The sequence below is a fragment of the Uloborus diversus genome, chromosome 8, assembly GCF_026930045.1.
Source record: "Uloborus diversus isolate 005 chromosome 8, Udiv.v.3.1, whole genome shotgun sequence".
Lineage (NCBI taxonomy): Eukaryota > Metazoa > Arthropoda > Arachnida > Araneae > Uloboridae > Uloborus > Uloborus diversus.
In genome coordinates this window covers 69,509,002-69,536,408 of record NC_072738.1, presented here as the reverse complement: position 1 = coordinate 69,536,408, position 27,407 = coordinate 69,509,002, and the positions used below count along the sequence as shown (strand labels likewise).

The 27,407-nt window shown below is 31.4% G+C and overlaps 1 protein-coding gene across 1 annotated transcript in view; it reads left to right on the top strand.

Moving 5' to 3' along the window:
• The window catches only part of LOC129228415 (pseudouridine-5'-phosphate glycosidase-like), a 34,988-nt gene extending 25,736 nt beyond the window's left edge, over positions 1–9,252 (top strand). Inside the window, exons 11-12 of the mRNA XM_054863095.1 lie at positions 5,833–5,983; positions 9,046–9,252. Of these exons, the coding sequence (XP_054719070.1) occupies positions 5,833–5,983; positions 9,046–9,252 (358 nt within the window). The remainder of the gene's footprint in view (positions 1–5,832; positions 5,984–9,045) is intronic.
• Positions 9,253–27,407: the final 18,155 nt, after the last annotated feature.

Sequence of the window (27,407 nt, the reverse complement as noted above, 5' to 3'; positions counted from 1 at the left end):
GTAAAACTGACTTTACTTCATCCCTTTGCAACAAACTAGAAGTGAGTATTTAAATTGTTTTTCTGTTTTCTTCATGGCACTATTTTATTTTAGTTTTGTTTCATTTGCATGTTTCATTTAATTTTTGAAATTTCCGATCTCAGATGCCTACAAAAACATCAATTTTCTTTACATTTCCAAGTACCATCTTCTGTATTTACCATACTTTTATATGTAAGTTCTGGAAAGAATGTAAAAATTTGCATTTAAGAAGTATAACTTCTAAAGCACATACATATACTGGTGTGTGTCCGAATTTAAGTTATTAGATATAGTCAAATCAGGGACGTAACCAGACTTTTGTTTTGGGGAGGGTTTTACCAAGCACATTTCTCTGGGAATCTGCATGATCAATAAAATTTTATTTCATTCATTTATTGCATTTACTTTTGGTAACGCTAGTATTACTTTATTTAAGGAGGGGGGAAGGGCTTTAGAGGCATTAATATAAGCAAGTAAAAGACGACATATCTATTAGATGAAGGAGGAAAATCTGATATGTAGACTAAAACTTCACTCATGTTAAATATTTGATGTCATTTTAATAACTCAAAAGAATAGATAAGCAAATTCGAAGTAATATTTCTTAAATTCATTTGTTTTAACACTTAAAAAAGCATGTTAAGTCAGGGGGGCCCACCCCCTAAGGTGAAAAGAGCACCCCCCTAAATATTGCAAAGACCTTTCCCCTCCAAAAGTAAAAAATACCACTCAAAACACCCCCTTCTAAAAATTTCAATGGCACAGTCTGCTCCATGACCCCCCTAGGTTGGCACCCCTGGTTAAATGCAGGGTTTGGGACTCTCAAATTCAAAGAATTTTAAAGCTTTTGTTTGCTACATGTTTTCAAAATCTGAAGGAAAGCACTGTATTGTTTTGTATGAAATGATCCCTTCAACAACCACTAGCAAAATAAATACTGCACATAAAACACCGAGTTTATACAATTCTTCAATAGTAATAATATAATTTTTCAAATGAAGCTGAAAAATAAATAAATAAATAAACAAAATGGTAACAGTTTTTCATCAAAAAAAGTAAATAAATAGATATAATGAAAAGCGTTTTGAAAATTTTTTGGCGGGAGTTTTGACCTCTAAAAACCCATGCCTTAGATACAGCCCTGAGTCAAATATATAATTGAAGTAGAAGAAGAGTAGGATGGTGTTTATGTCGTATTTAAGGAAAAATACTGTATATATATATATATATATATATATATATATATATATACATACATACATACATACATACAGTCGAGCCTCCATATGTCGAACTTTCACATATCAAAATTTTTTATATATCGAAATCCCAGCAAATTTCAATGCTCATTATATAGAAAAATTGTTCCTATATATCGAAAAAATCTCTATATATCGAAATTTTTTTCGAGACATTCGTAGATTTTTTTTTCCACTTTAGACTGTTTGTCTCATGTAAAAATGAAGGTTAGGGGAGAAAATTATGTTTACTAAAGGTTGCTAAGAAACTCATAAGAAATCTGGGTTTGAGGGGTGTGTAGATCGTTGTTCCGTTCCGGAGTTCTTAAACTCCCTCAAGTTTATTTCAAGTCTTAGTTGTAACCAGTAACACTAAAATCAGTTTCAAGTCATCCTTTTTGTCTGTTGATTATCATTCCTAGACTTTTTAGCTTCAGTAAAAATCATTCAAGTTAAGTAGATTAATTTTTTACTTTTCTCTCAATTACATTGTCAAAACGAGAATCCCTTCATGTTGCGAATCAAGTTGAACTGCCGAAGAATGAAGATGTATGAAGGCAAAAAAATGTAATTTCTGTTAATTTTTCAGTTATTAACTTTCGTTTAATTCAATGTTCATATAAATTAGAAATTGGGTTTCATGGACGAAAATTAGCTTTAATTTTAATGTTTTATGAGATTTTTATGATAAAATAAGATTGTTTCTATGTATCAAAATTTCTATATATCGAAATTTTTTCCGGCAATTTGCTACTTCGATATATGGAGGTCTGACTGTATATATATATATATATATATATATATATATATATATATATATATATAGTCAACTCTCGATAGCTCGAAGTCCCAAGGGACTGGCTAAAACATTCCAGTTGTTGGTAGTTTGAGTAATGGGAAGTTTCCGCAATAGTCTCAAGAGTTTGGGACCCAAGGAAAACTTCAAGTTAAAGGAATATTCAAATTATAAACTTCAAGCTATTGAGTTATTGAGTATATATTAGGGTGGTCCTTATTTTTGAAGTTGCAGATATTTTACGCGACGCACCCTCAATTTGTTCCATTATACAAATAAATGATCCTTGCAAAATTTTAGGTTAATCCATGAATATTAACACATGCCCCTAGGGCCCCCTTCTTTGAGTTTCGAAGAAAAAATTGCTGATTTTCTCATTTTTATGTAAAAATATTCTAACGTTTTATATTTAAAGTAATTTTGAATCTTAATAGGTGCTGCTACTTCCAGACCGACCGTTCTCTCACTTTCATTCTGTAAAATTCAACATGTTACAGAGGGTACAGTACACCAATGGCCTTGGATCAAGCGTACCGCTCTTCTGCGCTTGTTCCAACCAAGCGGCCGGGGAACGTTTCTTCCTACCAAGATGGACACATTTTAATTCGCTGTTCTTTAGTTATAAACATGCCTAAATGCTTATGCAATTTTTAATTTTTAAAATATAAATTTCGAAAAATCCTCGATTACTCCTAACATAAAAATATACTGTATTTTCCATAGCTAAAATATAAATTAAAAAAAAATATCCAGATCGGAACAATGTGGAAATCTGTACTTTAAATTAATTTTCTTCTATTTCAGTACACAGTCCTTTATTATCATCAAATTCTTGTGATTCACAAGATTTAGAAACCAAAATGGGTATCGATCCTAACATGTTGAACTTTTGTTTTCTACAGCTGGTCTACCAGAAAGCTTGAAAACTATTGATATCTGCTCACCTTTCATCACTGTTAGACAAATGCCATATTAGGGATAAAGATGTTGTTCATTTATTTAGCAATCTATGTAGATGCAGTAAATTTAAATCCAAATGACCTAGTGATCAATCGTACATTCCTTAAGAGAGCAAGAGAAAATCTTCGAGAGGTAAAATTAAATTTCATGAATTTAAATTTAGATTTTGTAGTTATTTACTGGGATACAAAGCTACACCCAGATGCAACTGGAAAAAGAACGCCGACAGGACTACCGTGATAGCTTCAGGTTCTAATATTGAACAGCTACTCGGAATTAATTATATAATTCTTCAGTTGTATATGATATCTTAGATGATAGCTTTTTATTGCTAACTGTTCTAGCAGTAGTGTTTGATACAACGACTTGCAATACCAACCGTATAAATTGTGCATGCAGTTTTTTAGAACAAAAACTGAACGATGATATATTACATTTGGATTGCCATCATCATGCACTTGAAATCGTACTGCAGAGTGTGTCCTTAAAGAAGTTCTTGCTTTTCTTAGTTCTAGATCAGATATTCAACTATTTAAGCGCTTCAAAATTTTGTGAAAAGATCTCCATCATTCAGAACTTATAACATTTCAATCAAGTACACATACCACTTAAATTCTAAAAGACAAAGTTGATGACATATTGTTCGTAAAAAACGGAATTGAAAAACATTACAGAGAATTCTCAGAACTTGTACAGTGAAACCTGTGTAAGTTGACCACTTGCGGTGCAGTACTTTGGTGGTCAACTTAGACAGGTGGTCAACTTATAAAGGGGGTTATGATTTTTTTTTGTCATTTCTTGCACCATGTATTCATTTTTTGACTAATTGACACTTATTCTTCCTTTTAAACTCACTTTCATTGTTTAGCATTACTTTGAAACAATAATTTAAAATGTTATTCAATTATTTTTAGAGATTACTTTCCCAGAATGACATATAATGTGTCATGCAAATTTAAAATTTCAGTAAATTGATCAAAAAAAAAAAGTCTTATTGTTTATGAAAAGTTACTCATTTGGTATTAATAGTTCCTAAAAATTCATAGCTAATCAAAAATTAAAAATTTTTCGCTTTATTTTTTTCTCATATACATTTATAACCCCATGATGATCTACTCAAACTCAAAAGGAGGTTTAGTTATGCTGCTGTTTCATTTAATTGGTAAAATGCTGATCTGACATCAAAAGTATTCTTGGAAAGCTATAAAAAAATAATAATAAAAAAATAATAATTTGCTAAATACAACTTTAAAAAGTAAACCAAGTGGTCAACTTACAAAGGGTTTTTTACAATACTCCAAACCAAATTTGGTGTTCATTAGTGGTCAAGATAGGCAGGTGGTCAAGATAGAGAGGTGGTCAAGTTACAGAGGTTTTCCTTCATTATATAAGATAGGACTAATTCCGTTCCTGACAAAAGCGGTCAACATAGACAGGTGGTCAACTTACAAAGGTGGTCAACTTTACAGGTTTTACTGTAATAATATTTTCTGGTGAATTTCCTCCTACAAGGATATGTTTTCGGCAACCTGGAGCTTATCCTTGAGCCACATGGGTGGCAAAAGTAATTTGTGTTTGAAAATGTTTACATTTAGGAAACAATTTTAATTGACCTTACATGAAAAGAAGCCCTTCAATGCTGTTTTACAATTAAATGCTGTCTGAAGATATCATTTTTCGCAGCAGCCCAATCGAGGCTCCTTTGAATAATATAATGTGTCTGAAAAACTAGCAGCGTACAAAATGACAACAAACATGCAGCAGAAGCAGTGATTGGAAAATTCATAAATCACTTATGGTATTTAGGGGATAAACTAGTAGCTTTGTCCGTATTGGAAGAAGGAATTAACTTTGAAGATAGGAAAAGACTGGTCCAAAAAATGCTTGTAATAAGGAAGGCCTGTCTGATAACTATTTAACAAATTTCAGATTACAGTAGATGATTTGGAATACTTTTTTAGTAAAGATCTTCCTCTTTATAGAACCAATTACGAGTCAATAACACTGCTTGGATAAGTTACAAATACGAAAAGATTTATTCCTATTTGATCCTGATTTACCGTAAAATGAAGGACGCTATTTAAAAGGAAGAGAGATCATTAAAATTCTGAAAATTGTGAATGATACAACTGAAAGAGGAGCACAATATTAATCGAAGAATTTCGCAACTAATTTACCAAATATGAGCCACAAAAACTATTTATTTTACAGACCGTCCAAGGCTATCGGAAAAAAATACACACTATCGAGATATATTGAGAAAAGCGTATGATTAAGGAAAGTTTCTAAAGCATTATTTCATTCTTCTTCAACGTAAAATCTTTAAATGATATAAAGTAATTAAAAAGATTAATTTTAGTGCTACCTCACTGTAAAAATATTTTGCGAACCTAGGAAAAACGATGTACTGGGCCTGAAGTAAAAACTCGAATATTTGTAGGAAAATTATTAAGTGTTAAAGTTCAACGGCCTAGGGGCACGTGTTATTATTGACCGATCAAGTTCAAATTTTGCATACGTTTCTTTTTATTATAGTGTCACAAAACTAGGGGGCGTCACTTGTTGAATTCCGAATTTTTTTCCCATATAAATAAGGACCACCCTTGTATATATATATATATATATATTTTTTTTCTTTTTAAATTTTTTTTACAATGTGTATAAGGTGAAAATAGTGCCAAATTGTTTAAATTAAAATCAATTTTTCACTTTTGTTGAAGCATTTAGCAATGTAAATTAATTTAAATCTCCAAAAATGAATTCCTACTTTAGTGTTTGAAAACAAAGCATATGAATTCTTTAACTAGTTTCAAATATTGGCTTATTAGAAAATAATGCTGAAATTGGGAGTCGCATTGCTTGTGAGTTAAGTAACCTCAAGAAAGGAAACTCTGCAACCTCTACTTTTCTGTCTTCATCTTCTGCAAAGCAAGAGTCTTCGAACACTGTTCCTTCAAGTCCTAGACCGGTATGTTAAATATTACTGCTTAACAACTTTGTAAATTTTGTATTGTAAATAAACTTTAAAAATTTAACCAAACTCTGTTTTTCAGTCTGTGTTATTTCTTTATGAAAAAAATAATTTGTTTAATGCTGTTATTAATGAATTTAAAGGTGTATAGACTTTGTTAAGAGAAAAAATGGCTTTATTGAAGTTTGGGTTTGAAATCCTTTTACTTATGAAGGATAATTTTTATGATATAATTTCAATTTAGTAACTGATAAAATAGGAGTTGCAAAAGCTAGATTTTTATTTTACAGATCCTATTTTTGAGCAAAAGTACAAGTCTTACTTAAATAATTCTTTAAAACTGTGCACAAACAAATAAAAATTGATACAATTTACATTTAAATATAAGCAGTAATTTTAGATAATCTTTATAATTTTTAACCATAGACAGTAGTGTATAGACCACTGTCTACTGTGTTTGGATTGGCATTAATACTAGAACTAAGCGCTGTGGAAGAGAGAGAGAGAGAGGGGGGGGGTGTTGCTCATGAAACTGCTCATTGCTGGGCCACTGAATTAATCATATTTAACTATAGTCAATAAATTAAGATCTGATAAAAATGGTAAAATAATCAATATTTAAGGATTATTTAACTATGCTGAAGACTTAATAAAGGTACAATTATTCATCTGTGTGAAACCATAAATGTACAACAAAATGTTTTTTAGGTCCATGTTATTTGGACTAAATATTTTGATATTGTGTTGGTAACAAGTTCTATTAAATACTTGTTTGTAAATTTTTCAATACATATCTGTCAAATTGGTGTAATATGTACAAAAATAGAAAAACATATTTTGAAAATTATTAAGTATAGAAAAAATATAACTTGAACCAGAAACTTGTATATTGAATAAACTGGTGAATAAAATAAAACTTGTGTACTATGAAATAAACTTTGTTATATAAAAGGTTAATGATATTAAATTTGTGTTAACAAGATTAAAAGGTTAAAAAAAAAAAAGAAACTTTAGTTCAATAAGAATTTGAATTATGAAACATGTGTTATAGAGCATTTAAAAAATAATAAAAAAAAATAAGGGTACATCAATGAAATTGTTGCTAATGCTCCTTGCTTTAAAACATTATTTCTTTGGGTAAAGAGCTGCATAAGTCATACTAGAGCCTATAAGAAGTAGAACTGTTTTCATTCAAGTTTTCTTTTTCGAATGAGTGAACCAGTAAAATAATACTAGTTCACTAATTTGCAGTAAACTTTTTCATGCAGTGTACCTTAGTATACTTCTGTATTGCTTATTTTATATTTAAGAAGTATTCATTTTGTTTGCATTAATTCAGTGTTTTCCTTTTTGTTAAAAACCTAATTTTGTACTTTTTTTTGTTGAAAAATTGAGTTTCTGACACATTTTTAGATTTTCTTGTGCCTGATTTTTTTTTTTCATTTTAAAAGGCATTATTTCTTTGTATTGAAAAAAAATCTTGTAACAAAATATAAAATGATCCCATATATAGTGATGCCATTAAAAATAAAATATGACCCATAACAACAGAATGCTACAAGCAACCAAGATGAAGTATGGATGGGGGTGCAAAAAGGGGAGATCACAGTGCAGTATTTTGATCCCTAATAGGGGACAGAGAATATTTTTGAAATATAAATTTTAAAAAGATAGCTTTTAGCTATATTTGGTTGCTGAAGGGGGGGGGGGGAGGGGGAGTTATGATCCACTGTAACCGTACTCTGGAACCTCTGCTTGGTTACAATTGCTATTTTGTAGCATTCATAGTTGTTAGAGACATATTTCAGCTCATAAAGTGTTTTAAAATGGTTCAAGATACCTCTTATCCTTTAGAAAGTTAAGAAAGGGATATTTTTGCTTTTTGCCTGTATTCTACTGGTAAAAGTATTTTATTTATTAATTGACCTTGTGTAAAAAAACTACTATCAGTTTCATTAAGTTTTCATTTCTCTGCATAGAAAAAAAAAAAGCACATTTTTGAATGTGCGGGTTTTCTTTTTTAATGGTAAGTCATATGAAATTTTTTTCAATGCATGCATCAATAATATTATAGCATGATTTAATTTTAAACTTTGTGTCTTTCTAGTTTAAGTGCATCTTTCCATGTTTGTTTTGCATCTTTTTAAGTGCATATCATTGCATGAGTATTCACACTCTATTATGTTTTGAAATAAAATAATTATGAAAGTGTGTGGAAAAATGAAAAATAAAATATTTTAGCAATTTTTTTCCCTGTGTGATAACCACTTAATTTGATGTGTGCAAAATCCTTAATCTAATTAGAATTATATTGGCCATGTGAATTATTTGCAACTGTAATCTGTAAGGTTCAAGTATAAAAATTATTTTAAAGATATTTCCATAAACTATTTCAAACTTTACTTTATGCATTTGTTGATTTTATTTTTAGTCTTGTGATATTTTTAGTTTTATGATTTAGTTTGATTCACTATTCTTAAACTAAAAGACGTGCAATGTCAGATATAATGTTGTAAATTGTGTTCATGTATATACCCCTTTCTTTGGGTTTAGCTTTCCCTTGAATACAAATTGAAGTTAAGATTATTTTAAAAAGCTTTTAAATGTTGTTTAAAAAATATTCTAGGGCATTTAAATGAATTTTGAAACCCTTAAGTATTTCAGATGGAATTTCGTAATTCATATTAACATTTTATAGCCTTGTTCATTTAATGTCTAATACACCTCGGGGAAATTTTTTACTTTATGTTAAGCAATCTGAACAGTTTTATCTTGTTATTTATGTTTCTTTCTTTTGTGTTTAAAAATTTATTAATGAGCTTTTTCAGCTGTACTATAAAATATTTTTATATTTGTTTCAATTCAGAACATTTTTATCAAAAACATTTTAATTTTTATTCAATTTTAAAATGAAAAACATTATTAATAGTTTATTAGTAAATGTATATTAAAATATTTATTGCCTAATTCATAAAGGTTGTCATAATTAATAATATATGGTAGATTATTAATAAACTTTTGCATGAATCAGAAATTTTTGTGCCATTTTGCATCTCTAGGTTATTGTTGGGGGCTGCATCTTGGATATTCATGTCAAAGCTGCAGAAGACATTCAGGTAAGTGACATTTTCCTTCATTTCTCCTCTTTTTTAACTACAAAAAAAAAGCCCATGTTTTGTTATTTATTGATCATTTTGTTTCTGTTTACTTTTGCAAAAATTACATTTGCATCTGCGCCCAACATGCTTACCAGAAACATGTTATAAATTTCTTTATCCTTTTATAGCTCGAGTCAAAATTTTTTTGATGTATGAAAAACAGTATAATTGCTATGGGTTTGGGTTTGTTGGATCATCTAGACATAGGCTTTTACAATAAAAAAAGTCTTTTATGAATTTCTTTTGTAAGAGGTGGTGTCCCTATGTATTCACCCCACCCAACTAAGGCATACATTCGAAAATGAAATTAACTGTTTTTAAAGATATGATTTAATACCTCAGGGATAGTGAAGAAAAATATAGTTGAATGTTTCAGTACAGATTAAGAATTTTAAAATCTCACAAAAATTGTGATTTGAACAAGAAATGGAGTCAACAGAAAAAGCTGTTTTTGTTGGACTGCCGACGATGGTCGATCAAAATACTACCTCTGCAGCAATTTTTATGGCTTTAATAGAAATGTTTTTCAAAGAAGTGTTTGAAATAAGTGTCCCTTTCTTGTAATTACCACACCGGAATTGTTCAACAAGTTGAATACTTGCAGTGTTTGCTTAATAAATGTTATGTGGAAGTGCATCAGCACTGATTTACATTGTAATAATTATTCCATAAGCAAGCTCTTGAGCCTCAAAATTTGACACAAATAACAAAAAATGCTCAACATTTAATTAAAAAAAAAAAAAAAAAGAGTTACAACGGTGGATATTTAACTTTTTGGACTGCTCTATTTATTTTTGATTCATCTATTACAGCAATGCAACTTAAGTACTTTTCCTGCGTTGAGGAGCAGGCAAAAACAGCTCTCCTTTCCAAAAGTTGTATCTAATTAAGAAAAAGTTTTGGCAAGTTGATTTTTTATGAGTAAAAATACACATTGGAATGTATAATGTAGTACCTTCAAATTGATTTTTCATTCAAAATAATTGAAACAATGATGCAAAACGTAATGTGATTTTCCTCAAAATTGCGAAAAGTTAATATTTTGCTCCCCACATGATTCAGAATTAAATAGGCTTATATTTTCCAAAATTGGCCTGAAATTACAGCCAAATGTCACAGTAAGCTGCTATACATCTTTTTTTTAAAGCTCATAAAGTGGTCAATACTTTTTATAGTAATAAATATTAAAATTTTCTGTAATAATCATAATTATGATGTAAAACCTGTCATTAAAAATTTTTTTAGAACTAATTTTTAAATAAATTCATGTATTAGTCCCAGAATAGGTGCCAAAAAATATGTATGCACAAAATTTCAGAGCAATCGAACGAAATTTTGTTTGAGTATGATGCAAGTAATCAGAAATTTTACATTTTGAGAAACACACGTTTAAAGTTGAAATTCACAATGGTCCCAAATGCAAACAGCCCCTATATTTTTTAAAATAACTTTGGAAGTATTTTTACAGTCATTAAAAGTTTGGTATGAAACTGTTCAGAAAAAAAATGGACGATAACATACATTTTCGTTTTTTTTTAAACATCACATATTTTAAGGTTAAAAAATTCTAAGATCCTTGAAGTTGTCCTAATTATTCAACAGTTTATGATGATAACTTACTCTCTAACCGATTTTGCAGAATTCAAAACAGCACTATTGTCGAAATAATAAACTTCTATTTCTTTTGTGTGCTCTACAGATTTATTTTGTTATTTTTGAGAATCACTTTTCTTTAATTTTTGTAATAATAGAATAATTTTACTAATAATGGATATTAAAGCTGAACCACTTTTTAATGATATATATTTTGGGCTTTGTTATTTCTTGTTACAATGCACAGTTTAAGTGATTTGGTGCATTTGCTGCACAAATTCTTTCCTTGAAAATATGGTTTAACTTCAAAATTTAAAGGCATCAAATGTGAGCCACATAAGAGTATTTATCACATCTTGAAAAATTTTATCATGCATTAAGCTAGCGTTTGTAATTTTGTGTTTAATGCAACAATTGTGTGAAGCGACAAATATGCAGTATAAATATGGGGTCTGTTTCGGTTTAAGAATATAAAAAATGTTTCGAATAACACAAATTATTGAGGTTCAAAATATTGGTTATTGTTTTAAAAAACCATTTCTGTCTTCAACGCGCTATTTCTTAATGTAAAATGTAAATAAAGAAATAACTTAAAAATTAGTATTTAAATATATGAAAACCAAAAAGGTTTTTCTTTGGAGTATCCATACAAAAAGTAGAAAGCTTAAGTTGTAACAGTAACTTTTTTTCCCACTCAAGAAATATAGAAGAAAAAAAAAGGTTGCTTTATTACATGCAAGTTTAGTTGTTACAGAATATTTTAGGAGGCATTAATGCGTTTTTAAAATTTAATTATAATATATTTTTTAACTGCATTATTTGTTAGGGAAATTTTATGTGAATAAAAATGTCCTGTGTCTGTTTTTTGTTGTTATGTATTTTTAATAAAGGAATGAAAAAACTTGCAAATTCTTTCTGTTTTATTGTATGTTAAGTCTTTTCTTTAAACCACACTTTGCACTCTGATGTAATGTCGAGGCAAGTCAGTCTTACGATGGAAAATATTTTCTTAAATTAAATAAGGATTTGTCATTGAGGTACAGTAGAGAACCAATTATCCGGGAAGTTCGGGACCATCGCCGTCCCGGATATCTGAATTTCCCGGTTTTCTGGATCGCTAAAAAGCGCTATTGGCCGTTTGTTTATGAAACTTAAATTCCCATAATAAATAGTTATACATATTAAAAATCGGTGTTTCCCGCGCTTTTCCGACGTGACTTACGCTCCAAATGGCTTTAATTAGAGACTATTCAATAAAATATTGCTTTAGAATGTGACAATATTCATTTCTTTAGCATTCAGTTGGAATACAACACGAAAGTTTCAGACTTACGAGTGTACTTTTTAATTCAAGAAAATATTTCGGAAATTTTGACCTGCGTTAAGCATAACCCTCTGAAGTTCGTTTTTGAAAACATTTTCCCTAATTATAGATGAATAATATGGTATTTATTAAGAAACCATTCATACTCTTTTAGGTATTTCAAAAAAATGCTTAGTTTTTCAAAAATTGCCGAAAATGCGCATTTTTTAAAAATGGCGGGAAAATCGGCAAAAGGTTGCCGGTTTTCTGGTTTCCCGGTTTTTTGGTTCCCGGATAAAAAGTCCTGCACTGTATGAGAAAACACAGAATGTATGCATCTGATTAGAAATTACTTGTAGCAGCTTCCTTGTCGCTAGGTCCTAGAGAATGTTTTCAGATCTCACAAGTTTTTCCATGAAGTCAATAGGAAGTTATAAAAGGGTTGCCTACCAAGCGGGTGTGGGGTTGGGGGGGGGGGGAGGTGGTTCGCTGCAGGGGCGCACTGGCACCAACCTTGACCTCCAAAGGGCGAGGGGAAAATACAAAAGAAGGCGCTTAAAAAAGAAAAAAACATGGTACACTGTGTACAGGTCATAATGTGAAGTGAAGTCGCACGGGTTCGTTAGCGCAAAAAAAAAAGTTGCACTTTTTTTTAAATAAAAAAAAGGTGTTTAGGCTTGAGGGCGCATAGGCGGGAGGGCGTATCGGGCCCGCCCCTGGTTCGCTATCTCTCTTGGGGATAGGCATCCCTGGGTATAGCGTTATTAAAATTGTGCGTAGAAATTTGAAAAGGAAGTACTTCTCAATCGTTTTGAACTAGTCATTTCTTTTTTTTACATTCAAAGTTCTTTGAATTTCCCTCAGTACAGTCGAACATCTTTAACTCGAACGCGTTTAAAACAAACTACTGATAAGATGAGCTACATTTGCGATCCCCGTCCTGTTGTAGTTAGACATAATGCTATTTATTGTTTTTCCGATGAGAGTTCTTTTTGTCTAGGTTCGACTACATATTATAATAAATATTGTACCCTTTTTTATTGGATAAGTTAGTCTTAAGTAATACGAAAATTTTTATTTGTAACTGATAGCAGTAGTTCGATAAAAACGATAATTGCAACGTTTTTGTTGTGTTCCGATATTTTAAATCACTTCTCTTTTGGATATGGTATTAACAGATGATTTAAGTTGGCAGATGTGTTGGTATACATACATATTCGTATATTAGGGGTGTATTCGTATATTTTCAGTACTGGAACCTCAATAAGAAAAAGTTAGTCTCTCACAGCGAAAGATTCAAGTAATGGGTTAAGCAACGACCAGAATCCTTGACTTCAAGCCATGTTCCCAAGTCCAATAAGTTAATAATCGTAGTTTTCAGCGTGTCCGTTGTTTAGCCTGCAAGACAGAGAATTAATGAGAAAAAACAAAATCGATCTTTTTATACGGACCCAAGGTCCCCTCACTTACATTTAAGGAAATAATCTCCATTGGGAAACTAATTCTTACCCAAAAAAGTTGAAACAATTGCTCTTAAATACTCAAGGAGATATTAGAGTTCAAAATTTTAAGGGATCGTGCAGAAAATGAGATTGGAACTTATCGTCTTTTTAGAAGAATGATACGTTGTCAAAGAAGAAAAACAAAATTTTTCATTGATATTTAAAAAACAATTCAAATGTTATGCTATGATGCGTAAAAACACACCCCAAAAGCTCGTACGTTTTGAAAATAACTTCTCTATGCACACAATAATTTTAAACCCTTGTTATATTAACCCACAATAATATTAAACGCTATACTGCCGTCGTCAGTAACTGCCAATTTTTCATTTTTTATTTTTCCGTAGTTTAAACATCTATTGTACGTTAGCTTTGTTGTACAAGCTTGCTTATTTGATTTTCGCCCCCCCCCCCCCCGAAAAAAACCCGACTAATTCTCTATTGTTCGTATTGAATCTAACAAATATTTTTTCAAATATCTCAAAAACTCATTTCTGCAGATACTGTCGTTTATCTGCCCAGGGCAGTAAGTATATTTCCCCCAAAATGTGTTATTGACTACTAGGGTTAAGTGATGTAAGTTCCAAAACGCTATCTCGGTGGTCGGACTAACGTCAAAACTTCTTGTGTTCGAATTGTTTTTCAGTGGAGATTATTTCCCTGAATTAGTTGGGGGACCTAGGGCTCGTATATAAAAAATTAGATTTCGTATGTTTTCACTATTTTTCTATTTTCGCTTCAAACTTTTCATATCTTAAGTCTGTACTGTATTTCAACCATTTTCGCAGTTAAAAGAATGCATCGGCTACTAACGTTTGCGAAAACAGATATCTTGCAGGTCAAAACGGGAAGACCCTGTTTGTACATGAAAGAACTGTTATAATCCTCATATTTGACTGGCCTAGCGAACCATTTTTGCATGGAAAATATGCGAGTGAACAAGCAAAATAAAATGAAGAATAGCTTCAGGTCAGCAAGCCTTTATCCAGTGTAATAAACTCCTTTTTTTGGATGAAGGAAAAATTCATTCATTTTGTCTTGGCATAGCTGCTGGCGATCATTTTTCATGCCCACCGTGCCACACGTTGTGCCTGTTCTGTCTCTTGCCAGGTGAGTAGTAAGGTGCGAAAACCTTTTGTGTACTAAAGTAACATCTTGTGTCCCTTTTCTCAAGACGTTATTGGGATAATTTGTGTTCTGGGTATTTTATTTCGGTAATCCACGGACAAGGAAATGATCGAAGATTGCGATTTGTTTCATGTTTTTTCTTTCCATGGAAGCCGAAAGATTTTGGAAGATCTTTGTAAGATTTCGTTCCAAAATGGTAGGTGATAACTATTTTATGCAAAGGGGGAAATTTTCGTCTACCTCAAATGAAACTAAAGTTGAGATAGCCGAAGTTAACTTTTATTAAGATTTTATTTATGAAGTTTATATTTATCAAGAATTATCAATAGAGGCACTCACAGTTGCATAACTATATCTCAGAACAATTTTGCAGAGAAACACTCTAAAAGAACCGTCTATCCAAATTAAGAGTTTTTCACTTCGTAAACGTGATCTCTGATGAAACCTGGAAGTTGACATCATTTTCCGAAATCTCTGATGAAGAGCACTCGGTCTGTATTTAAAACTGTGCTCAGGGTACGAGGTCATTTTTATATTTTTGTAATCGTAGTCTGTACTATAGCAAATTTCAATTGATTTGAGGTTCGTCAACATAATTCATCTAAAGTTTGCACCGGTGAAATTTTCGCTTTCGCAAAACTTCAATGCATTAAAGTAATTTTGGCTATGTAGAGGACGGTAATTTTACAAGTTTTTGTTTAGCTTTAACTCCGATCATTTATCATGTTTAAATTTATACGAAAATAAATTTTCATTCATATGTAACCATGGGCGTCGGCAGGAGGTGCACATGCACCCTTTTGACTTTTTTTGGAGGAAAAAAAAAATATATATATACATATATATTAAAAAACTAAAAAACTATTAATTCAACATTTTAAAAATAATTTTCATTTAAAATAACAACTTATAATAAATACGTTGAATTCATTTTAACCAAAAGGCCAACTGCAAAATAGTTAAACTACAAAGTATAAAAAGCAAAAATATCAATCTTATGTCCACGATTGCCGTCAGTGGATGCTAGTGGTTGCACTTTCACCTTCTGGCTTTTTAAAAGGAAATTAAATTAATTTGAAAAAGTAATTGTAAGTTAATACTTTTTTATATATATTTTAATTTAATGATCAAATTATATCAAATAAGTAAAATTAATTTCATTTTAATCAAAGGATAAATTGAAAAATTATTATGATCAGAGAAGTAAAACTTAGAAATTAAATGATCTTAATAAAGATGCAAATACATCTTGGTATTCGCTTCAAAATAAATGAATGAATTATTATATTAATCAATCAGAAAAGTACCTAATAAATTAAAACACTTAAATAAATAAATAAAGAAAAACTTGCAATAATTTTTATTAGTGATTTACATACGGGTGCATCCCCCCCCCTGCATATTATTCTACCGGGCCCACACTGTAAAAACGATTCAAAAACGTTCCTGGAAAATAATGGGCAGCTGATGTGCCCAATTTCTGCCCGTAACATATCTTGCAAAAACCAGGAACGTTTTCCGCTAAAATTCAGTAACCTTCCTGAAATTATCCTGGAAGCTTCCTGAAATATATTCTGAAATCTTCCCATTTAAAGTCAGTGGAGAAGCGTCGCTGGAACGTTTGAAAAAACTTATGCAGGTTTAATGTAACAGCTAGGCACCTTCCTGTTTTATCACAGAAGTTTTACAAGCAGTATTGCAAGCATGGCCAAAGCTAAGGCAGAATTGCAAGTAAGTACCGAGAATTTTACTTGCCTGCAATTCTTACAAAGCTACTTAGTCCATGGACTTATCCGCTACCTTTGAGAGCTCACACAGTCAGGACGAACCGTAATGGAACTGAAGCCGATACACTTCATAAATACGCTCAGTGAATCTTTGAACTGGGAGCTAAAAATATTTTTCACACTAGTGAGAAATCTGCATTCGTGCGACTTGTAGCAATTCAGGAAACTTTTTGACAATGATACTTGATTTTTCCAGGAAGTGTATAAAAACCGCTAAAATCTCGAGACGTTACACGAAAATACTCAGTAACGCTTCGGAATTTTTTTACAGTGCATCTATAACTTATTCTATAGTAAAATAAACAGTTTCGAATTTTCCGTGTGATCATTCCCAGTGATTAGCCCAGATAATCGGCAGTGTGTTGATAACTTTGTCGAGATTTCGCCACACAAAGTAAGGACCAGAAGACAAAGAAAAAAGACGACCCATTTCGTATAGATAACTTTATTAAGATTTTGCACGAACGGTGCGGTATCATCTTTTATATATATGTAACACAGCTCAACATGATGATCCGCCACAACACGTTCCATCCAAGCTCTTTTGTTGGGGGGATTTGGAATGATGTCGAAAGGCCACCTCACATACCTTTTAGATTGGTGGACACACTTGGTAATGTTTGCAGATGTTGTGAAGGTTTCATCAAAGTATCAATCACCGATCTGAAATCAGCATTTCTACAAGTCAAAGCATATCAGTACAGTTCTCTCATTTGAAGTGACAAGTGATCAAGTACTGTCTTTTATTAGTTAAACTTTTTCTTGTCTTCATTCCTTCCAAAAAAAAAAGGGGCCACTTTTTGCATACATGTGTGTATAGAACCTTTAATATTTAAAAACAAAAAAACATAATATATATGTTTTGTAAAGTAATTTTTGATATGGAGTGTCGTTTCATAAAAATAAGTAAAAATAAAATTAAAGCAAAAATAAATTGGGATTTAACGCAATGCTCGGAATAAAGAGTCTATTGTTTTAATTTAAGACTTTCAATATCAAAAAGTAGAGTACCCCGACAGTCAGCGTGGGTACTCTTTGGTCATTTTGATGAAACCTTCCTGAACAAAAACATTGTAGCATCAGAATTTGAGAATCTCTTATATTCTCTATCAATCCAGCTGTTTAAAAAAAAGAACGCTATTTAAAATTACATAATAAATATGCATAATCACATAACATTATTTTACATACTACTGTTAATTGCAATGATGGTCTTCTGCTTTAGTTATAGTATTGTAATATCCTTTGGAAGAATAAGTCGGCAAAAATAAGCTACTGATGTTTGCATTATGTACTGCGTAATTAAATGTGCTAAAATATATGACTCATATTAGTAACATTATCTAAACTGCTGGTTTGAAATTTTTATAGTGTAGTCATTGACCTATAATCTAAGCTATTTCTTAACAAAAATATCAGGAATACTTTTTGTGTTTACTATATTTATTATAACAAGTTTGCATTTTAATTTAGCTTAAATGGGTTATTAGGTTTGTAACAGTGTGAACCAATTCTAAATGAAGTGTAAAATATTATTTTCGCTATATGCAAGTATTGCGCTGAAGTGCAGAATCATGCCGTTAAATTGCATACCTGCTACTTAATTAATGCGAAGTTTCCTAAATGCGAAGTGAACCTAAAACAAAAATATTGTTTCTATCAATCAGCAAGAATTGATGTTTTAGCTTACTGAGAGTAGACTTTATTTTAAATATGAAATTACGTTAATTTTCTTTTTTGTATCTGTGAGGCCTTTTTTTTTCTTCTAGAAATTTAAAACAACCTTAGAGCAAACTTTCAGTAACAACATCATAGAAGATGCAGATTTCAAAGCATTCTTTCTCTGTATATATATTTTATTACAACATCATTTTTTAACAAAAAACAGGAGAAGAAAACGCTCCATGTTTAAATCAAAATATTCAATGAAGCCAATAGCTATCTACTATTAAAAAGTGCTACAGTAGTAAACATTATTCTTCGACGTGATATATTTTTTTCAATGCATAATGTCGTTGGTTTGTTGGTCATTATTTAACTTTAGGAGTTATTTCTGCTGCACTCTGTATTTTTTAAAATCAGAAATATGATCTGATATTTGATAGCAGTCGTTAATATGTTTCTGCAAAGTAAGTTAAAATGCCGTCTTACAAAGTAAAAATAAGCAGTAGATGCACGACTCAGCTATTTTTGGAGAACGTACGGGAAATTTTTAAGATTAATTTTGGTAAACGTATTAAAAATTTACGACCCGCTGAAAGAAAACCTGATGTTTTACTTCCTCAATTATTTGTAATGATATCGAAATTGTTGTAAAAGGTCATATCTACTCGGTTAAGTAAATGCATATTATTCTATTTCAGATCATGCTAGATACAAGGCAATATTTGCAATACTCTGTTGGCATACTCGCAGGCCAACGAAATGAGTCAATTGCAAATGTTTCATAGTATGTTAAATGACATCAATATTAAACAACAGCAATTGAAGCACTTGTAATTCTTTCAAGAAAAAAATCACTGGAAAGACATGAAAATAAATTCATATTATTTATAGATTATCCCTAAATTATTATAGATAGGAAAATAGGAAATAGGATTAATTTATGCAATATTCATAACATATTCTAAAAATTATATTTGTGTTAAAGACATAGATTCATATCTTTAACTTTACAACGATTAATACCAAATGGAACTTGAAATAAAGTACTGATAGGAAAACATTTTTTAAAGGGAACATCTGCTTAGATTCAAGTGTATCATAAAGAATAGTCCTTAGGACCTTATGATATTACATATTTTGTGGTATATATTCTGGATGTCTTCGGAGCATATTTACCGATACTGTTGCAACACTTAGAGTCAACACTTTCTATATTTTCTGGAAGCGTTCTTTTTTAGGGTATTTGAGACACTCCCTAGACGTTTTCAGGAGGACCTCCCATGTATATTGACTGGGACATCCAAAATGTACACCTTCTTGCTTTACTTTTTGATTGTGAATCATCTCTCAGAATGACTAGGGTAATGGCACCAGTAACAGACTAGGGTCCAGTAACAGACAGTCGTAAGTTTGGATTTAAATAATAAGAATTTTAGGCGGGTAAAACTTGTTGCTGCGACCCATGAATACAGAGCAACTATCTATTGTTTTATCTAAGTAAATGTTATGAGCCAGTTGGTATTTACAAGGCAGTGGTGGAAGGTTATGAACAGTTACCACTTAAGTCTGCCGGTGTTTCATGTTCGTTTGAATTTAATGAGGTTTTAAACTAAAAATAAAGAATTTTTGAACATTTTGAAGAGAAAAAGGGGAATTTTGTCCATTACTCATTCTTTCCTCATCCTGTCTGCTACTGGGTATCATCAGACTTGTTTGGTGTCTGTCCCCCTGACTGGGGTTGGACCTTTTTTCGAAATTGAACAAATAAAAATAAAATTAACTCATTCAGAGGATCCAGAAGCAGCCAAATGTTAGATGAGGTGTCGTTGCATTTGAGAAAAATAGTTTGAAAAGTCTTAAAAAAAAAAAAAAAAAAAAAAAAAAAAAAATCAGAAAATTGAGTTAATCTGAGAGCGATGTCTTAAGCATGTCTGTTACTGGTGCCGTTACTCTATATGCTTATTGTGATGTACATAGGATGTCTTAAGGAAATCATGCAATATGCCTTTTGGACATCCAGAATTTATACGTTACAGATTTGCTTAGAAGAGTCCTAAGAACGTTACCCAAACATATTTAGGGCAGTCCATCACAGTGAAGGCCACATAGTGTCAACTTTTTACCTTTCCGAATTCATCTTTTCTCTCTCTTCTATATATATGTATATTTGTATGTATATATATATATATGTTATGTAATGTAAACTTCACTAGATATTTACAAAGGCCTTATATAAGTAGCTTATGTATACATTGTGATTTCTAGAGTATATGAAACTCGGAGGAGTAAATCTCAACTAGGGCTTCAGGATCGTGCCGATCCTCTGCCAAGTTTTTTGTGCCCTTTTTCGTACTTTGACATTTTGCTACGGAGCGTTACAAAAAAACTGACCTAGGATATGTCTTTGCCACCTTTTCGGAAATTTGTCCTGATGCTTCTTGGAGTGTTCAGCTTTTCTGAGTGCGACGAGTGTTTAATGCAACTTTATATCTACATACGCGCAAAGAATACGATCTGTTGGGAGAAACTTTCATTTGTAGTTTCGTTTTCAATATTGCTTTTTAATTTTCCTGAATGCTTGCTAGAAGAAATAAATTAAAAAACTTACGAAAAATTTTAAATTTTAAAAAATTTAGGGAAGTTTTTCAAACGTGATCATATTTATTACGCGAATCAACAGGTCAAATTATTTTCGAGGAGGCAAAAAAATATTTTTTGTTAGTTAAAGAAGAAAAAAAAAATGCTTTGATCTTGTCATTTGGAATTTGGACGTTTTTTCCAATCTTGTGTGTGTTAGCAATTTAATAAGAATTTTTTTTTTAAACTTAAAATATATACGCTATCTTTTCTGGTACATTTTCATTAACCTCAAACTTAAGAATACTGAATCATTTTTTAATTTATCCAACTGCAATAACTTCTTTTTCTAGGAAACCTTACATTTCAACATTTGCAAACTATTGTTATATAATTACAATAAATAATTAATTTTTTTCTATCTATTTCAGATATTCCGTAGTTATATGTGTTTACTGATTACCTTTTACATTTTTTGTTCGATAATCGAAAATGTTTTGCATCAATGTTTTTTTTTTTTGAGGACATTTATACCAATCAAAAATGCTTCCAATAAACATGGAGTTGCATCTTTGTTGCACTTTCAGCTCTATGCTTTATAAAGCATGTTTATTTATATTATCATTCGAGAAAGTAATAATATCATTAAGCTTTCTTCGGATAATTTTCTTTCTGTAGGTACAACTGTTTCTTTATGTGTAGGTAAGATATGTGGTAATTTTCTATTTTAGGCATATTTCTGCGCCTTCATGTCATCCCTGAATTATTTTCAAGTATTTTCTTAAAAGTTCTTGGCATTCTTTCCCTATCATCCTGTTTGAAAGTCAACATTATTTATTTGGGTAATGTTTTGCTAACGGATGTCCGATGATTCACTATTTACAACTAGTGAACCAGCAGTAACTGGAACCACTATTTACAAGCATTTTTTTTCTCCCAGTTTTTTGTTTTCGAGTGATACATTTGTTTAGGCATATTCATTGAATAGAGGCCTGTGTTCATTAAAAATAAACGATATTTTTTGTAGGAAATGAAATTAAAAGTTATATTCCCTGCTGTTCAAAACAATGTTTGGAGTTTGCTTATCACTGTTGTGAGAATCTCGTTTATTTTGAGGTGATTCAGAGGATTATATGAAAAAATCTCTCCTTAAACTTTTGTTTGTTAAGTAATCGATGTATTTTCAAGCATAGTTCATTTAAAAGCATCGTGCTTTAAACAGGAAAACAAATATACAATAAGAACATTTTTGAAATATACAATCAAATTTATCTTTTTAAAGTATTTGGAATGGTCACTTCTGCGTTTAAATGAGCCTGCACAGTCAATCAAACTTGACACGGACGAAAATTATGTAGTACCAAATATAATCATTGATATTCTAATATGTTAACAAGAACATTATCGTGGTTGAATCTAGATCGATAATTAATTGTATTTATTTAACGCGTGTTATGATATGTATCGATTATAAAAAACTTTATCGCCTTCATAATTCCGTTAAGGAATATTTCTTTCCCTTTTTTTATGGAGTCGGAGTCAAGCTAGTGAATCCTAATTACAGTGAGACTAATTATCATTTTCATTTATTAAATTGATTATTTTGTTTCCTTATTCGTCTTGCGTTTTCCATCAATCATCGATGATATCGTGTTTTAGGATTTGAAATTTAGCATTTGAATCATCATCGTTCGTAACGGTTAGCAAAAACAAAAAGGTTTTGATGATTCATATTATGATAATCTTGGAATATGGTCACAAAACCAAAATTTGTGGTGCTTTAAAAATAAGAAAGGAGTCTAGTTTGTTTTGGAAATCTGTTGAATGTTGGTTTCAAGCTATTTTCTAAAATATTTTCTTTGAATCCCTGTTTAGTTGGAAAGATACTTGAATATTCAGCTTACAACTAGTGCTCACCACGATTATGCCGCTATTTAAGCAGCTCTTGAATAAAAGATTTCCGCAAAAAAGCAGAAAAAGAATTCATAAAGATAATTGCTCAAAATAAATCCACTTAGTTTTCAGCTAGCTGTTGAACTTTTGTTTTAGCATATACGATGAGTTCTGTCCCCCTCGATTACATTTGTCTCTTCATAGAATAAAAAAATGAGTTAACTTCAAACCAACAGATATAGAAAATTTCCTAGTTTCACCAATATTTAGATGGGAGTCTAAGCTTATGATGTTTTTATCATTAATTGGTGCTCTAATTCGAGAATGCTAGCTAGGCTTTTCAAGTTGACATACCTCGTATTTTATCTCGAAGGCCATATTGTAAATGACAAGATATAAAAGATAGAGGGCGCATTTGGAAAATATTTTTGTCTTAAAGACGAAAACGCTTGTAAAATTAATCTTTAATTGCCAAAATCTGTTCCCATTTAGATTATCTAAATATAACAGGAAGCTTTTGTGCCAATGAGCCTTATCTTCCTATTTGTTTAGTTTATATAGCTTACGTTCCTAACTTTCTACTAAAAGGTTGGAAGTTTCTAACCAGCTTGAACAGTGCCTCTGTACCTGGATCTAACTTCTGATACTCAATTGTGGTATGAATCTTCGTTTCAACGTGATAATGTTAACGCATTCAGCTGTGTTTCAGTCATTGTCGTGATATGTGAAAACTAATCCTTTCGAGTATGTATGGTATACCTACGACTATTCCATTCTGCTAAGTAAGTGTCTCAAAGATAGTTTTAAATGAAGCCCAAGGGCAGTGACGGCAACTTTCCGACTCTGGAAATGTATTGAAACCGGTACACTAGTTGATAAATCTGAAATCTGCCCACCTCAGGCATGGATATTGCGGATATGTGTTCATGAAATTCTGATCTTGTATGTAGATGAGTAACCTGGAGTAGAAAGTTAAACATAGGTTTGTGATGTTGTAGTAATTATTAGTCATTTCCAGCATTGTTATGTCGACCCAAGGCCCGATTAAGATACCAGGTGGCCCAATGCCAATTGCTTTTTCAGGGCCCCTTTGTCATCAAAACTTACAACATTAGCCATTGGCTGACAGTTTTAGCCTCTTTAGGGACCCAAAACATCGGGGGAACCAGGCCACGGCCTAGTTCGCCTTTTCAGTAATCAGGCTCTGGGTCGACCATTTTACGTGAAGAAATGTCAACAGGTGGATCTCTACTATTGATTGGTATTTTCGTGTAGATCAGTGTCTCAAAAAATGTCCAAAATCGATTTAGTTCGAAAAAATACAAAGTTTGCTTTTATTCTGTCTGTAAAAAAAAGAAAGGCTTAGCCGTATTCAAAAAGAAAGTCGAAGAAATCTTTTATCTAGCTGGTGGGCTAATGGTGATAGACAGCGAGAATGATGATGACAGGTCTACCTCATAAAAGCTACCCAAAAATTTATTACTATCTTATAGAATTGATTTTTTTGATGCATTTTAAGTGGGTTGAAGTCGAAGTATTTCTTTTTCACTGGCGAATATCCTAATATTTTTTCAGTTCTTGTGCTTCAATAAGTACAAAACACGTTGTTTCTTAAATCTATTAAGTTTGTTTTTACAAATGTAGCAATTGTCTAAACTTTGGTATAAGGTGTGAAAATGTTTCGATTTGTATTTAGAAAACCGGAGTTGGTTGAAAAATAGTTATTTCTTTATATGTTTGAAATTAATTCCGGTTTTGTGATTTAAATGTGGACTGATGTTGAAATCGGTTTCTTTTGAACCAGTTTATTATTCCATAAAGGAAATCATGTGAAAGGAACTGGTTTAGACTATTAAATATAAGTGCATGTATGTACACAGTCACCGACAATTTTTATTGTTGTGTATCCAAAACATTTTGAAGAAAATATAAGAATTACGAAAATTTCTCGATTTTGAAGTTGGATGGATTTACGAGTTTGTAGGGATACTAAACACATTTTCGGCTATTTGTGAAAAACGTGCGTATGTATATATTTTATATTATTTTCCTGCTATCTGCTTGTTGTGACAAAAGCATTTGTGTGTGGTATAAAATGATTTCTTTTTTTTTCTAGTGTACTTGGTAATTTGCCTAATTTAGTCGGTTATTTGAAAGCTTATGCATCACTGGACTCAGATAGAAATCTCTTTTATTTGAGGATTATAAATGGATTTTAAAACTCGGTTATTTCAATTGAGGGTTACGATTTTGCTTAAGAACTATAAATAGGCATGACCATTGGGCTGCGTTTTGTACTCAAATTCCAAATCAGTTAAAGTGATGTTAAGAGTAACTGCGAGCCATGTGTCTCTACTACTTACACTGTATTGGTCTTTACGAAAAATCGCTAAAGAAAATATCTGCCTCTATAATTGTATAGTAGGTGTCTAAGACGGAAAATAGGACCCGCGTCATTCTCGTTCTGTATCGTGCTTGAGAATTCTTTCTTTTTGGTCGTCATATATTATCTAATTGATATAATAAATCAAAGTACGAAAGTAGTGTTCACAATTAGCAACGCCTTTAAATGGCTACTTGCTTGCATTCATTTTACGAGTAATCTGGTTGATTATTTCAACTTTTTCCCATTTTGTGGCATAAGGGTTTTACAAGAAAATTACAGTGAAACCTTATAATGAGTCTTTGGTTACCTCTAAAGTTTCTGTAAATACGATCTGACCCATTCGCCATTTTGATACCTCCGTTCTTCGGAGTCAACACGCCACATTGATCTTTCATATTTCGTTAATATTCGTATAGAATAACGCATGGATCAGAAAGGAACAGAAAATTTTTTACTGGCCTAAATATATAAAAGTCCTTGAAAAGGATATGATTGTGACGTTTTCTGTCGCCTGTGTTTTAGAGGGCTCTAGTTACCGTAAGCGCCCCGCCCCCTCAAAACATTTCAGGTAAAGCATCAGCCTCAACTTAACTATGTCGCAATTGAAATGACACAAGCGATTGTTTTTTTGTATAAGTTTATGTGAAAACGTATTTGGTATTCAAAAAAGAACAGAGTCAAAGTAGGTCGAGAACAAAATAATCGTAATTTTAAACATGTCGACACATGATGGTTTTTCTGTAAACTAAATGAAACAAGTTGATAAAGGACAAAATAATATTTAAAATGCACTATCCGTTTTTTTTATTTCACAGAGCTATGTGTAAATGTAATTTCTTCTTTTTTTCTGTTTCGTAGAGTCTGTTTCTGATCTGTAGTAGTCTGTGTATAAAAATTATCGTCCGAAATGAAACTATTTCTCGGGCTTGTAAGCTGTTCGCCTATCGAGTTGTTTATAGAGCTACAAAACCCCTGGAGGAACTATAACATACAGGACTGGAAAATAATTACTTTATCATTACTTTTCAATGTTAAGAAAATTTGTAGTTATGTTTTTCTTGATGTGGATAGCTGCCTTGTGGATATGAATGTGTGTATGCTTAGGCATACGATGACTTGTTGAAAACAGAATAATGATTTCTTTTTTTTTTTTTTTTTTTTGGGGGGGGGGGTACAATGGAAATTGTTTCAGATATCTTTGAAGCGTATTTATGCTGCTAATTGGACGTTATAGCCAAATTTTCATTATAAGCTTGTTTCACTGTAGTACACTTACATACATTGGGAAGAACACATTTCAAAATTATATAAATATCACAAGCAACACTATGATACTGAAAAATTTTAGAAACAGATTCTTTATGCCACTTATAGATTTTCGTTCGTAAATGAATTTAAGCAATCAAAAGGAGTGTGACTTGTTTTGCTACCAGTGCCTTACATATTACTGTTGAAGTTTTTTTTTTCTTTAAACAAAACATTCGATTTCTAAAATCTACGTAAATAATACAACATTAACATTTGATTGAGACATTAATAAATTTAGAATGCTTATGACTTTTTTTTTGTTCGAAGACTTTATTAAAATGATTAAGTCAACCTACATAACTTTTCCTTTTTCTTTCTTCTATTATTATTATCATATTTTTTAAATCAAAAAGATATGAAACAAAGATGGGAATTCAAGCAGTAATTGTGTTAATTAATTATTGGTTATGCTAAAGCTCTTGGTAAATTGCAGAATCTTCAAGCATTCCGTTCTTTTGTATTTGATGAAAACGTTTCCTTCTCTAAAACTTAGCTTTTTCGCACGTTTTTTAGCTGTGTCAAAGAAATCACAAAGTGAAGATTTTGCCATAAATATGCTTTCCATATTGTCCAAAATGCTTTCTGAAAACGAAGCATATTTTACGCTACTTTTAGTTGGCAATGGCAACAATAGCATATTGCACTCCTTTCGAAATCAAATTAATTACAATAAAATTACAAGCAATCGCACTACTGATATACAATGAAAAAATACCCAAATGAATATTGGATACAAATATCAACAGCCAAAATTTATATTTTGGATCGATCACACAGCCATAAAACTACCATCAACTGAATCCAGCCAAGGAATGTTTCGATAATCAAGATTTTAACGTGTCACCGCGTTTTAGGCATCGTTTCATTCGAATAATATGAAATACATGAGAACCTAGCCTTTGGCGTCAAAAATGTTGGCGACAGTTGAAAAATTGCTGAGAATCTCAGTTATCGAAACTTTCCCCAAACTAACTTTCCCTTCATCTGACCGGGCCCTTAGAGAGAAAGAATGTGTATAAGAAATAATTTCTCGAAAGCTGTCCTTTGGTTTCCCGCCGGAAGAAGCTCCTAAGTTAAGAAATCGAGATGTGTTTTTAAGCTTGCAATTCTTAACCTATCAA